The sequence below is a fragment of the Coturnix japonica genome, chromosome 1, assembly GCF_054131305.1.
Source record: "Coturnix japonica strain WE chromosome 1, WE-NBRP24, whole genome shotgun sequence".
NCBI classification, from domain to species: domain Eukaryota; kingdom Metazoa; phylum Chordata; class Aves; order Galliformes; family Phasianidae; genus Coturnix; species Coturnix japonica.
In genome coordinates, this window is record NC_140663.1 from 76574610 (window position 1) to 76589602 (window position 14993).

General features: G+C 50.9%; 2 protein-coding genes across 3 annotated transcripts in view; one reads left to right on the top strand and one right to left on the bottom strand.

The window, feature by feature from the left end:
* The window catches only part of NME7 (NME/NM23 family member 7), a 141095-nt gene that overhangs the window by 76607 nt on the left and 49495 nt on the right, over positions 1-14993 (top strand). The gene's annotated exons all lie outside the window — the stretch shown is intronic.
* ATP1B1 (ATPase Na+/K+ transporting subunit beta 1) lies at positions 1407-14420 on the bottom strand. 2 transcript variants are annotated; one of them, XM_015875367.3, is made up of 6 exons: positions 14111-14420; positions 12214-12342; positions 5765-5920; positions 4882-5066; positions 3409-3489; positions 1407-2835 (listed from the first exon to the last, which is right to left on the bottom strand). In XM_015875367.3, exons 1-6 carry the CDS (start codon positions 14208-14210, stop codon positions 2569-2571), a joined length of 918 nt encoding a protein of 305 aa, XP_015730853.1. In that variant the 5' UTR covers positions 14211-14420; the 3' UTR covers positions 1407-2568. The 2 variants fall into 2 exon arrangements, with proteins under 2 accessions (XP_015730853.1, XP_085381404.1); XM_085525278.1 differs by lacking the exon at positions 14111-14420 and adding an exon at positions 12426-13930.

A 14993-nucleotide genomic window follows, 5' to 3' on the forward strand; every position in this document is an offset into this window, starting at 1 on the left:
GCGGGGCTGTCGTGGCACCTACTGGTCCCCAGGGTGGGAGGGTGGCAGTTGTGGGCACCTCGTGCATGGGGGATGTGAGGTCACTGAGTTAGTGCCAGGGTGTGAGCTGAGGATAGGAGCTTGGAGTTGTATGATTTTATAGCGTGTTAATCAGGGCGTATGCTCCAAGTGCGTTGTGATGTGCTCCCTGAAGGACACACAGGTGCTCTAAGGTTTCTACGATGTTAGGCCAAACCCTGGAATAAGAGATCATTTTTATTAGTAGTTTGTGCTTGGACTTTGCTCTTACATGGTAAATTAGGAGATAAATTATCTAGCTATCTCTTGGTGCTCTGAAAATGAAAGCTTTGTGTCTCTCTAATGCCATGCACGTAGTGCATGAATTGTAGGGGTGAGGCTGTGTCTAAGGAAACTGGGATCCAGGGATCCACGCACCCTGTGATTGATCACAGCGTCTGACTGCTGGGCGCCAAATGGCCGCGTGTTCCTTCTTAACGCTGTGCCTTTGGCCTGCCTGCAGGGGAGGATTTTAGTGCCAACAAGGATTACTTGTGCCCCAGCAGCACATCAGACAGCTGAAGGTGGTCCATGTTTCAGGCTGTTCCCGCTCTGCATTTGGGATGATCAGATGCTTATGCTCAATGCTGTACTACACAGTAGCTGTGCTTGTCCTCTTAGCAGACAGCAAGAAGTTCAGCAGGTTGCTTTTCTAATGTACTGCATTCCAATTATGAAGGCTTTTTCAAGCGCTTGCTTTGGGATATCAGTGTTTCATTACTTTAGCACTGAGACCTTCTGCTGGCAGTCTGCTTCACGCAGGATGAAATGATGGTGTCTCCAACAGAGCATTGGCTGTCAAACCTCATCAAGTCTCTGGGCTGCCCTGCCAGGAGCACCCTGTGCTCGGTGCAGCACCCTGTGCTCAGTGCAGCACCCAGCCCAGCTCTCTGCCCTGCAGCTCCCTCCTGCTGCTGCTGTGACTTAGGCCGTCCCTTCTCCCGTAGCACTCACCTCTGGTGGCTGTTTCACACTAAGGATGCACCATTAACTGCCCAGTGGCTGGCAGCCCAGGCCCAGAGAATGTGAAGATGAAAGTGCTGAGCCTTTCAAACAAGTGTATTTGCGGAACACACTGCTGCAGCATCTGAGGGAGCAGCTTAGCTTAGAGAGAGAAGCCACTACTTCATCATGGAACACTTTGTTCTAGAGCACGCCTGCAGCATATGCTCAAAGGTGGCAGCAGCAGTTCATGGCCAATGACAGTGGATGCTACGGCTATTTCAACCCTCTCAAAAGCTCAGCTGGGAATGAGAAAGATGTCTTTTATTTCCTGAACCAGGTGCAGTACTTCTTCAAGATCCTGGACAACTGAACCCACCCCCAAAGCAGAAGGCACAGGCACACAGCAGTGTTCATTCATTTATTTGTCCAATATGTCAACCTGACTGAAATACAAGATCAACAAGAGCACGGTACTCCTGGCTAGTATTACATGTTAGAACATAGAGTTTTGCACTTTAGACAACATTTAACACCATTCTATGGGGTACTGCATTGCTTTTTATAAAGTTTAAAATAAAGATTTATTTTTCAAACATGTGACTTTGGTTTATTTCATACATTACACTTCCTTGCAGAAGAAAAAAAAAAATAAAATTGTACAACTGCATAAATATAAAATTCATCCACCATGAAAATGGTTAAAACATTCAATAAAGACATTTAGCACCGCTGCGTGCGATGCCTCCTGAAGGAAAATAAAACAAAAAGAAGAGGAAAATATACAAAGCAAAGAGTTGTGCCTATCGCTGAGGACGGCAATAGCCTGACCCAGGTCTCTCACAGACACGCTGGAGGATGAGGGAAAAGGCAGAGAGAGAGAGACAGCATTCGCAACAAAGCACGGAACGCAAATGGTCTGTTCTCTTAACCTTATTTAAGTCAGTTCAGCTGCCACCCCTCCTAACAGAACACCCTCACACCACAGGAGGGGCAGAAGCCCGATGGAGTGCTGCTCAACAGAGCCTGGCGGGTGGGCCTTTCTTTTCAGAGGAACAACGTAATGAGAAGTATCATGCCAGTTCTAGTCCCATTGAGTATTTACACCTTGGACAGCGGAAGTCTTTGCTCACAAGAAGTAGAAAACAGATACAATACATGGCTTGAAAAATGACCAGAGTATGCACCTATAGTACTGTACACTAAATAAAATACACAAGGCAGCAATACTTAGGGGCCAGAAACACTGCTGTACTACAAGTCAGTTATGGAATCATAATTTACAGTAAAAATGGGCATGTCCCAAGGCTCAATTCTGTTTTCTTTTGTCATTTACAGTAGAATAAATATTTGTCGCTATTGCTACACTTGGTTTACATTCTAACCTAGTAAATGCAGAAAGCTAGTGTAAAGCATATAGATTACGTGTAGGTCCCATACGTATGACAGTTTGTTCAAGACTAGTAGGTTTTTCTTTTTTGTTCTTTTTTTTTTGTGTGTTTTTTTTTTTTTTAAACCTTTTTTAAATGGCTAGGAGGAAGAGGGGGAGAGAGAGAGTTGTGCTTACAATCAGCTGCTTTTTATGTCAAATTTAATATCAAAGCGTCCCTGGAAGCGGTCTTTGTCGCTGTACTGGATGTTCTGCCCATAGGCCCTGCATTCCACGCGCACTTCTATGTCGTAGGTCAGGTTGGTGAACTGCACCGCCACCAGTGGCTGCAGGTACTGTGGCTGCAGGAGCTTGCCGTAGTACGGGTAGTACTGCAGGGCAAAGCCTGGGTAACCACCCATCCCGTAGTACTCCACCGTGCCGATCTTGTCCATGTCTTCTTCCCTCTGAGATGGGGGAAAAAGAACACAAGATGAAAACACCCATTTTGTAGCTGTGTTCTCTCGTGTCGTCTGGTTTATTTTATCAGTACTGTATCCTCGCTTTGGTGATCACCAAGGGCTGCACCTCCCAGCACACGCGGCCAGGGCAAGCACTTCTTTTTATCATTCATTTATTTAAAGACTCACTCAACCACTTCTTTGTGCATTCAGAAGTCAGCACAGCTTCTCATCATACCCACCCACTGTCTTAGGTTCAACAAACAACAAAAAGAGCTTCTGCTGCTGCTTCTGAGCAGTATTAGCATTCAAAGTAAGTAACTCCTCACCAGAGCCATCCTTGCTAAGCACTGCAGTACATCGCTCAGCAGCCCTACAGCCACTTCTGGCCTCACCCTCCTGCTGAGGGCACTGCTGCTGTTAATCACCAAGGGCACTTGAGAAGCTCCCACTACTGAGGGCAGAGCTCCCATGTGAGAGCCACCCCAACTGCCTGCTGAAGGGCAGCAGGAGGCGGTTACCACTGGACAAGGACTCTGCCTGCAGTTCCCCCCCCCTCTGTTGTTGTATCTCACTCACCTTGGCAACACAGTGGACAGGGATGAGAAAGGGGTTGTATCTGCCTGTAAGGTCTGCAGGGAGGCTCTCATTTTCTGGCGCCTGGAAGAAACCCAGAAGAGGGCAATGTTAACGCACTGGATGATGCATCCTCACTGACTGGGGCACCTCTGCAACAGCAGAGCTCAGCAGCACCAAACCACAGCCAACAGGAATCCCTCTGGCTCAGCTCCTGAAGCTGTAGCTGTCGCTGATGGTTCATGGGACAGGCAGCATGACACAACTGTGAGCACTGAAGTGCACACAAGTAAAGCTTCTATCTGCTCCTACAAATCATTTCATTTCATGCAGTCTCATGTCACACAGTGGCAGGAGATGTAGTGCTGGGAGGTTGCCCACCTGACCACACACATTTGAAGTCACACAGTGCCCAGACCCTGCTCTTCAATGCACACCAAACTGTCCTCTCCCTCAATCACACTGTGCACCTTGCAGCAGCCTGCAACAATCACCACAGACCCAGCATGGGAAGCTCCTGCACACACAGTTTCCAGCTAGGATCAGATAATTCAAGATCCAACTGATCTCTTGTAGCACAGGACATCCTTCCTTTTGTAGATAAGTTAGCCTCTAAACACATTATTGAGCCAGCCTGATGTACAAGCACATGGCTTCCCATCCAGGAGATGGAGCGGTGCGTTGAGCACCGTGCCTCATTCAATAACTTGTACTCTGCCTTTGAGCTCTTGCAGAACTTTTTGGCTTCTCAATGCACTGGAGAAAAAAATTAGAGTAAAAACAGTTCCTGCACAGATGAATTTCCTTCAACAGTTGCCATAAACCAGCCTCAGTGCAGCACCAAGCGTGGAGCAGAGCAGCAGAAACACATGGTGATTCTCTGAGGCTGCATTCAATAACCCGGAGATCACCTTGTCTTTCTTCCCATGAGAGCTGTACCAGACTCTCAGATGTAGCTTACCACGCATAGTCTAATACCTAACGTAGCACTACTGCACTGAACTAAGTGGTTTTAGCAAGACAGGCAGCTCTGCAGCACCTGGGGAAGGCGTCTGAGGCACAACACAACTGGCTGATCCCACTGCAGACACCGTAGGTCTGGGACTGTCATGCAGCAGCACATGGGTTAACATGGTTTTTTTTATCACTTGAAGAAAACACCTCATTGGAGTAATTCAGTTAGCAGGCTCTGCAAGTCACTAGAGTTGAGCAGGAGTTGAGCAGGAGTCTGCACTGTGACAGCTCATGGCTACTTGCTGTGAACCTGAAGCATGCATTTTCTGTTGCTTTTTAATGAAACCATTTTTAAAGCTGAACATACAATGGTCTCACAGTCTCTCCTTTGCAGAACAGGGTTAATACTGATCTCTCTCTACAGAGACAGAAAAGCAGGCACAAGTTGAAAGACTTTTCCAGACCCACAGCAAATCTGTACCCTCATCAGTAGCTTCAGTTGGAAAGGGAGGAGGTACTTGCCTTAGGTTTGAAGCCGATAATTCTGTTAAGCTTGACGAGGATGCATGGTTTGCCATCCTTGTAGCCAAAGGTGTTATCCTGTAGCCCAGAGCAGTTCTCCAGCCACTCACGTTTGAACTTGCAGACCTTCTTCTGACCTTGGGCATCATTGTATGGTCCTCTCTCTTTGTAATCCGTAGGTACATCTATCACAGGGGAGGAACAGAAAAACAACCACATGCAGCGTGACCTCCTTCTCATCAGCCCTATTTCTGCATCACTGTGCCCTTAGGATTTCCCACTCACCCAGATGGGCAATGCCATCTCCTAAGCTGGTGGCACAGGCCTGTTCCCAGCTGCAGCCCAGCAAGTTTGTGAGGCTCTCTGCCTAAATGGGAGTTCTTACAGGCTACACAAGAGCAAACACTGACAATACAATAGCACAGAGATTTTTTCGTTACCTTTTTGTAACTGAGGGATTTAACATGTGTATTAAGAGGTGATTGTCTCATTTCCCTCTTAATATCTTCCAGATGTTTTGCAGAATTGCACCAACATTACTGACACTGTGTCAGTAAAACCTCCCTGAAAGCCATGGGAAGTTTTAAGGTCAGTGCTATATGCTGTGTAGAATCAGCTGCAATCTCCATCTGCAAGTCCCCAGCCACATAACCTTTGCAATAAGCTTCTGGTACATCCCCAGCCAGGTCCAGTCTGTTCAAACCCATCTTTAAATGAGCAGCTGACAGAACTGGAACCAATGCCTGCTGGTTAAAGCTCAATCAGTGTGGTGCTGGCATGGAGGAAGGGACAGCTGAAGGCAGAAAATGCCACTACTGACCCTCAGATGCTGATGGACCTGACAGAGGAACTGGTCAAAGTATAGGTAATAACCAGGACTTACCTCCACAGTCCTGAAACACGATGTTGTCAGTCTGCTCACCAGCGCTGTACTTGCTTAAGAACGCCTCCAGATTCTTCACATACGGGTCATAGCTTTTGGGATCGGAGACAGTAAAGGAAATTTCTGTCTTTTGTACCTGGGGGATTTGAGTCAGTCCTAAGGAAAGCAAAATCAGGAAGAAAACATTAAGTACACTTAGGAGCTGCACGGCCTGCAGGCATTGCTATGCACACAAAGCAGTATTACTAATGTGTCTTTTTCAGGCCTCACGACTCACAGAAAACAATGTAAGCTCACTATAAGAGGGGGATCCTGAAGGGCTCTTATCTCCAGTTTTCACCAAGCATCTGGAATATTCATCACGAGGTTTGCATCACCACACAGATAAAATCACAGGCCCAGAAGGAAGGCTGCAAGTCAAGTTTTTTACAGCCAACTGCAGGCCCCTGCCTCCTCCCCAACAACAGCAAGAAGCTGCCGGTACCTGAGAGCAGCCACACCATGAGCACCCAGGGACACTGGCTCCTACACATGCACACCTCACAGGGTGACCTGGAAAGCTGCAATGCTGAGTTGAGAAACACCACTGCTCCACCAGAGAGATGCCTCAAGGCTGACTGGCTCTGGTTTTGACTTCAGGAGGACAAGCAGAAAAAGAATGCATGGACTAGATATAAGCAGTGCCTGTAGATGATGAAAAACACTAAGCCCTTTGCCTGTCAGTGTGGGACTTGGAAATAGCTGCTCTCGAGTGACATTTAGGTCATGCTTTAATTGAATGCACTGATGCATGGCTAACGCTTACATTTAAAGCAATGGGAGCTGGAATTCATGCTGCCTTTGTGCCTGCCACTGTAATTACTGAGGTCTCGACTTTTGTTCAGTTTGCCATCTTCATTTTAGCAAGAACAAAAAAAACGAGCAGGAGAGCAGCATTTCCTTTGACATCTCAGCAGAGGTCTGTTGCCAGCAAGTTTCTGCAGTGCAAGGCTGGGGCAGCTCAGCAGGCTGGTCCCAGCTGGCAGCACTTTGTGACTCCAGCCATTTTCCTAAAGCCACTCTTGTGCTCCTGCTCGGTCAGCTCACCGCTGCCCCTACCCACTGAGGTGGAATTTGTAACCTGGGACAAAGATGAGCTTTGTTCCCCAAAAGGCAGCTCCTGGGGGCTGAAGATAGCGAGGCACCTAGCAAGAGATTTCAGGTTTTATTCTGGGAAGCAGCTTTGCCCTCTCCAAGCTCCCTTTGGTACAAAGTGCCCAGGCTCAGCGTTACATATTCAGAAACAATTCACCATTCCAGCAGCAGAATTAAGTCTCACTCCTCAAAGTCAGAGGAGCTTTCAACCCCTTTTCAAGCAATCCTTCGCTTTCTTCTCCTACCAATGGTTATAAATGCATACAATAATTTGTGTTTAGTTTTAGTGAAGGACTTCAGCCTATTCCGGTAACTCTCCTCACGTTACTGATCCACCAGGAAGCAGCGAGTCCGGAGTTACTCTCAGTGACTTGCAGGACCTGCCTCTTCCAGAGTTCAAGTTACACTTATCAGTTGAGTGAGTAAATACAATACTGAGGAAAGCTCGGCCAGGCTTGCTAAGCTTTGCTCACACCGTTGAGCTGTTAGCTCACTCAGGCCTGCTAGCAGCAAGGAAGTCCCCACTTGCTTTTTATCGTGCTCACAGCCCCCCAGGCAGGCACAGTGAGGGTGGAGAGCAGAGCGTGCCCTGCAGCCCTAGTGAAAGCCCCAAGCTCACTGCCAGGAGAGCCTGGCCACTGGCACACATGGCCCAGCACCAATCCTTCACCCATCCACAGGACGTGGAGAACAGGCTCCCAGCCCAAAGGATCCATCCTGCAAACCTTTGCAGAGCAGCACCAGAGCCCAAGCAGCAGCTCCAAGAGAAAGCCCTTCCTGGCCATAGCACAGCCCAGCTGCCATCGGCCCAGCACTTCAGGGAGCTGCGCTTTGGTGGCACAGGGGCTTGCTTTGTTCAGGGCAAGAACAAAGCAGGGATCAGCCTTTCCACTTTGGAGACAAACAAGGGAACCTATGTGAAGACAAAAGGTGCCTGATGCTGACTGAGAACCTATCAGTGCTTTCCACCACAACTTCCGTACTCACATGCATGTGACCGACTGCACACACAGCCCTAAGCACAGGCCTCTCATTTATTTCCTTGTTATCCCTTCTGTGCCACCTGTACATTCACATTCAAAACAAAAGCTTCAGTGCTGTTTCCAGAATGGCACAATTGGAAAAACCCTTCCTGAGCAACCCTGTTTAAAAAGAACATGCTGATTTTGTAAGACAAGAGGGGTGAACCTCTCCAAAACATTCTGTGACCTCAGAGCTTCTCATCCCTACTGGGAGAACTGAAGCAAGCATCAGAACAAGGGCTGAGACATCCCAGTGCTACCTACCAGTTGTTGATGGGCAATAAAGAAGTACAAGGCCACATAAGGCTCTTAGGGACTCATGCCCATGAGGAAGCCATTCATCAGCAGGCTGTGGGAGATGGAAATGAAGCCTCGAGCGTTCCCATGGCCAGAAGTCCAAACAAAACTCTCTCTCTCCATTTTCCAATTACATCCATGTGCCACAGGTCACCTCGTGTCATTACCACAGTCACAGCTGGTGATGCTTCCATGTCATGAGCAGTAGCAGCAAGGCACTCATCTCCATAAAAACAGCGACAAAACCACTTTTGATTCTGCCATACTACTTCTGCAATAGCCTCTCAGAGTGCATTGCGAGGCAGTAACATCACTGCTTTCACTTGACTGACACTGTCTGCACAAGAGATGAATGGTGCCTCACCTCAGTAACAGATACCACCTTCCACTGGTTTCTAACTCCAAACGCACTGAAGTATCTCAAACCAGACAAGTCTGACAAGCCACTAATTCCTTCTCCAGCCACAGTTCCACCCCCAGAACACTGCTGCTGATTACAAATGCACTTTAACCCGTTTCATTTCCAACTGAACGTTCCACGTTCCATCACTCCAAGCTGCAGGAACAACGCTTGAGAAAAAGCACCGTCCTGAAGGCGAGGGAGAAGAAACTAGAAGCGGTAGGTCAGGGCTGTTATAACAGCAGTTGTGCAAGCCTGGAGGAACTACAGTTGCTTCATCACGCAGTGCTCATTTCCCAGCACCGTGGTTCAGAATGAGTCTAAACACTACTTGGGTGACACAGATGACAAATTTAGCAACCACTACAGCAGTCCTACTTCACACCCCACACACTCAAGTGAGGGTGGGCTTTCAAAGCCTCCGTGCTAACTGATGCCCTTCCAAGCTCTAATCATCCTCTATCTCATCCCAGAAGTGTAAAAAAGCAGGTGCAAGTTTTCTACAAATGCAGTAAATCTGCTTGGCTTGGAGGCAGACAGCGTCCCCGGAGCTTGAGATTCAGATGTTTTTCATGCTTAGGTGCTGAGATAAGAGACAGAAACAGAAGTGTGACTCAACAGGAGGTGGTACAGGCCCCTTGGGGCTTTCCTATCACCCTGGTTTCCATCTCCCTGCTGCTATCTGAGCTGAATAAGCCGAGCGGAGAATACACAGCAGAGCAGCCTTTCCCACCAGCCACTGCCCAGGCAGCATTTAACATGGCGGAGACGTGAGCTCTCCCAAGTGGAACAGGCCACCTCCTTTCTGCTACCACTGCAAAGCAGGAGCAGCACTGGCTCCTACCCCTGCAGCAGCTGCAGGGCACACCATGGTGTGCAGGAGGAGCGCCACGAGATGGCAGGATACAAAGCCCCATTTCCACCGGGGAAAAACAAAATGGACTTAAAAAAATATATACATTTAATACTCTGAGTTTAAGAAGCCCTTCCCTGCTAGCAGGGTATAGAGCTGTGGCTAAAGCAGTCTGAGGCACTGCATGCATGGAAGCCTACTGTGATTACTGCCACAGCAGCAAGGCTGGGCAGTAGGTGACCGCACTGCCCCTGCTCCCAGCCCAGGGCAAAAGAGGGAAGAGCACCATGGAAAGCGTTGTACTCAGCTGCCCTAAAGCTGCATCACATTCCCGTTGTGCTCAGCACACAAATCAATTAGCATATAAATGATATTTGGCTACAAACAGCACTTTACAGATATATTCCCACATCAGTAACTCAACCCAACGTCCTGCATCTCCTGCCGCTGTCAGGAACCTTTCATACTGCAGAACTAGAAGGACATTATAGCAGCCGCTACAGCACTTCCTCCTGTTAACCTTGAAGGAGAGTCAAGTATTCACCCTGCCCAGCCATTATGGGATCAAAAAATGGGTCTTGCTCAAGGACAAAGGAACAAAACCAGGTTTTCTAGCTTTCCCAGGACATCTGTGGCCTATCAAGCTGCCACTATATAAACCCAGCATGCAACTTGTCCATACAAAAAACAGGAACTAGAATTGCATAACACTTTTTTTTCCCCTTTTAAACGTAGTTCATAGGCTGTAGGGCTATGGAAAATTAAGAGTTAGATGCTCCTCAAGCACGTGAGTGAATATGTGCTAACTGCCAGCAATGCAGGGAGACCTCTGCATACTACAGGAACATGGGAAATGCTGACAGCCAACTCCTGCAGCCCATTCTAGGTCAGTCTCTATGAAAGCTTTTTGATGCAGTGTGGTCTAAGAGGTGTCATGCTGCAGGATAACAAACAGATACCACAGTAAGAGCTACCCCTCACCTGTCCACACGTGGAGAAAACCATCAGATGATGCCCTGCAAAAGGCTCTGTGTTTTCCATGGGTAATATTCCCTTTAAATGATGTGCATATGCCATTCCAGTTGTTCTTTAAACCTTCTCTATTGGGCTGAACACCATCATTTGTTCTAAGAGTTGGATTTCCTTATACGGCTTGATTCCAGTCCCATAAACCCATTTCAAACTCAGAAAATCCCTTAAAGCCTTTTTATTTCTTCCTCCGTGTCAGTACCTATAGCACACATTAAGCCAGCATCTTGAAATTCATTTCCCTTTTTTTGTTAAGGAAAGCTAAAGCTCAGAGCAGTGGTGCATTAGGCAATTAGGAGACAAATAACATCCCGCAGGCTGAAATCTTCCATAGACATTTTACTCCGGAGTTGCTCTGCAATTAGCTCCATGTAACAGCAGTCCGTGATCCTAACAGTTTACCTAGAATGAGTAATTAGGTGACACCAGACTAAGCAGCAAAGCTATCTGGATGAGACCCAAAATCCACTTTTCTGCTCATTATTTCATGCCTGGGCTTCGACTGAGGAAAAACACATTTAAGAACTATCTATCCCCCATTAGCCATGTTTGTCTTTCAAACGCAGCTACAGCTCTGGTCAGTGTCAGCACTATGGAGTCCTTACTGCAGGCATCACAGCCCAATGCAGAGGTGGAAACAACCAGCGTCAGCACTGAAGGCAGCGCTTATCCCAGCACCTTAGGAACTGCCACACACTGACAGCAGCTCCTTTCTCCGTTCTCAAAGTGTTGGTGGAAAAGCAGTTATCCAAAAAGAGCTGATTCTTTGCTGAGATACTGACACCATCTGGTGCAGGCAGCGCTCCCTGCGTTGTCAGAGCAGGGAACGGTTACGGCACAGCCCTGCAGACAGCAGCACTGCAAGATGCCGTGTGACACCAGAGCCAGCTTCTGTAGCCACAAGCCATCAGCCTCACAATTGTCACTTAAATACCACCGTTATTAAAAGCTGTTTCACAGAGCAACTGGAGACAGATCATTACCGTCCCCAGTGCCAAGCAGCCTCAAGGTCATCCGCGATACGGGAAGGCAGCAGTTGCGCAGCTCCCCCCACGCGCAGAGCTGCCGCAGGAGGCAGCAGGCAGAGCAGGGACCCTGCGGCAGCAGCCACAGGAGGCGGGTTGGGCACAACTCAAGCAGATACCTGCATTTCGGGCAGACCCCTGCTTGATCTAACAGAGAAAAGCCGCGCATCAGGGGACACCACTCACCTCTGACCCTCCCACTCCACATTTGCTGCTGCTGTCGCCTCCCGGAGCTCCCAACTTAGCATTAATCAATGCAATTCAGTAAGCACATCCAGAATTAGGACTGTCCCTTTCTCCTCCCCATTTTCACTGACAAGCATTTTACTTTTGCCCCCTCGTTTCCCCCATGGGAATATAGTGGCTATAAAGGAATCCGAACACAAGCTCTTTGCACAGCTCATTCCCAAGTGAAGTCTGAACCTCAATCCATTGCTCCAGTTTAAGGGGAGAGCATTAATCCAGGCTCAAGCTTCTCTCAGACAGGAGTAATACCTGATGTGCTGCAAGCCTGAGCTCTAACAGGACTGCCTTCAAGCGCCAGTGCTGCTCACAGAAGGCCTGGAACATACCCACCCCCCCACAATATACACTGCAGCAAGGAGATACTGTTTTCATCCTCCTCCCTGAGTAACTGAGCTGCCCCCAGAACTGTCTGCACAGCCAGGCACGTGCCTCCATCCAGTTACCTGGGGGTGCCACACGGTCCTGGTACTTGGGTTCAAATTCACTGACGGTGAGCAACATCACTTGGATGGTCCCGATGAAGATCCCTGCCAGGCAGCCGTAGAAGATGACATAGAAGAGGAGGATCTTAACTGCAAGAGAGGAATGGAAAGATGAATCAAGCCCCAAGGCTCGGTATTCTGAAGCACAAAGCTTCAAATGAGTTCTGCATTACCATGGATCCCTCAGCCAAACAATGCCACCACAAGGTGACAGGCTTTGGTGGGTCACAAGCCCAGCGCAGAGGAGACAGGCTGCACACAGTAGGTTTCTGAAGGACACCCATTCCATGTTCCTCTGAGCCTCAAAGCTGCTTCCAGGGAATCTTAAGGAGCCATTAGATTCTGGTTTATGAGCACCGGTAAAGTCCAACCTTCCCCAGTAATACAGTCTGGCTTCTGTCCAAGAACAGGAGCAGGAATCGGGCACAAATAATCACCGATGCTCCATCTCAAATGTAGGGAAGGACTCGCATCACAGCACTCCGTATTTGACCACTTGCATCTATAAGGGCAGCCCAGCGCCGCCGATGCCAATTAAAAAGAGTTGTGTAATAATGAAAGACTGAATTGAGTTTTGGTCTGAACAGAGATGACTAAAATAACCTCAGACCCAGCGCAGCTCATACTCTGGGTATCGGTTACTGGTTTACAGAGATTATCTCAACTGATTAACTGCACAGTAACACGCCGTACTAGGCATCACCAGGCCGCCTGCAGGATAAGCCAGCCCATGCCAAGCAACTGTATGCTAATGCGGCCGCGGGGACAAGCCAGGCAGTGCAGCAGGCGCTGAGCACTTGATCCCAGTGCCCTGACCTTGCTGCAGGCCAGGGAGAGGAAGCCTGTTTGGAGGCCTCAAGGTGAGCAGATACAAGGGCAGGGGAGGACGCAGCAGGTGAAAGTATTCCTCCTCTCCTGAGCCCCAACACAAAAGCCTCCATCATCGGAGCAGCCTCCTGATTAACGCAGCTGTCTCCGGCTGGTTTTGTTTCTCGTCTGCTAAGGAACCAGGAGCAGAGGAACCGCCAGCAATGGAGGCTGATGGATGCGGTGAGCGGGCACTCCATCCTCTTGTCCTCCTGGCACGTCCCACAGCCAAGGCTGGTGGGCAGAGCTTGGTACAACAGCGCGGTTCTCCACGAGTTAAAAACACTCTTTGGTATCCAGGCAGCGTAAAGCCAATGGCCGTGACGTCAGAAGCGTTTAGACATTTTTTCCAGAGCACGGTCATAGGAGGTGCTGTTGTAACAAACCAAACACTATCGCCGTTGTCTGCAGTGTAACGACGCCTTTGAGCTCTGGAACATCAAAGGGCCGGTGCCGGGAGGTAGCGCGTTTAATCAGCTTCCCAGGCAGGATGCTCATAGCACCAAAGGCACCTTTAAAGGTCAAGCTTTCAGAAAACACACAGGTCCAGGCCCAAGCACATGGCACCGTACGAGAATATGGCACCGTACGAGAAAGGTGCCCGCAACAGGTCGGCACGTCGCCGGGCACAGGGCAGACACACCGAGTGACCCTGAAGCGGACACGGGCACCTGGCGGGCCGTGCCACAGCCGTGCCGCAGGGAGGGCACGGGGAGCGCTTCCCAACATCGCACCGCCCGCAGCCTGGCCACGGCAGGGCCAGGGTAGAGCCGCAGAAGCGGCGCGGCGCCGATGCCGGGTAAGGCGGCCCAAGGACGAGGCGCCCTCTCCAAGGTCGGCCCACCCCGCCCCGCCCCTGCCCGCCCCACCTGCCCGCCCGCCGCGCAGCCCCCGGCCCCGCCGCAGCCCCGCCGCAGGGCAGGGAGAGAAGGAGGGATGGAGGCGTGGCGCTCCTCGCCGCGGTGCCCGCCGCCCCCGGCCCCGCACTCACACCAGCTGCCCCCGGTGCGGCCGAGCAGCTCCTTCTTCTCCGAGTTCCAGATGAACTTCTTCCAGTTGCCGTCGCCGTCCTTGGCCTTCCCGCGGGCCATGGCGAGCGGGCGGGGGGCGGCGAGAGAGAGGAAAGAGAGAAAGCGAACGTCGGGTCGGACGGGCTCCGGCCGTTACTCCGGGCTCGGGGGGACGTGAGGGCTCCCGGCCGCGCGGCGCCGGCCCGGTGGGGCGGGGGGACGGGACCGCGGGCTGCGGCGGCGACGGGCGAAGAAGAAACGAGCGGAGCCCACCGGGCACAGAACGGCCGCGCTCCCCGCCCGCCGCGCCCCTTCATATACAGCGCCGGCTCCCGCCCCTCGGCGGCTCGGCCAATGGGAGCCGGCGGCGGGGCGAGAGGGCGGGAAGGCGGCCGGGGCGGGAGGAGCCGGGATCGTGAGGGGAGCGTGCCGAGAGCGCGCCCGCGGGAGCGCGCACAGGTGTGGCGCGGGGAGCGGGGAGCGGGCTCGGTGCCGCTGTGCGCCTCGGTGTACGGGGGGAGCCGGGCACCACACGCATCGCATGGCACCTGCCCGGCACCTGCCCGATGCTGCGTTTGCTGTGCCGGGGGTGCGGGGCGCAGCCGGGCCCGCAAGGTGACCCGCGGGAGGGGGGGCTGCGGCATGACGCGCCGTGCGCGGGGCTGCGGCGCGGGGAGCGAGGGAGGGGCGGGAGCGCACAGGGCTGAATGGGTGCGACTTTATATATAGTGAGACACTGCGGCTGAGATCCACAGGGCCACATCCCAGCCGGCCCTCAGAGCCTACAGATATGGGGGACCGCAGCTCCTGTGGGCAGCAATGGCAGCGCCTCACCGCTCTGCTGAGTGGAAGGGTTCTTCTAAC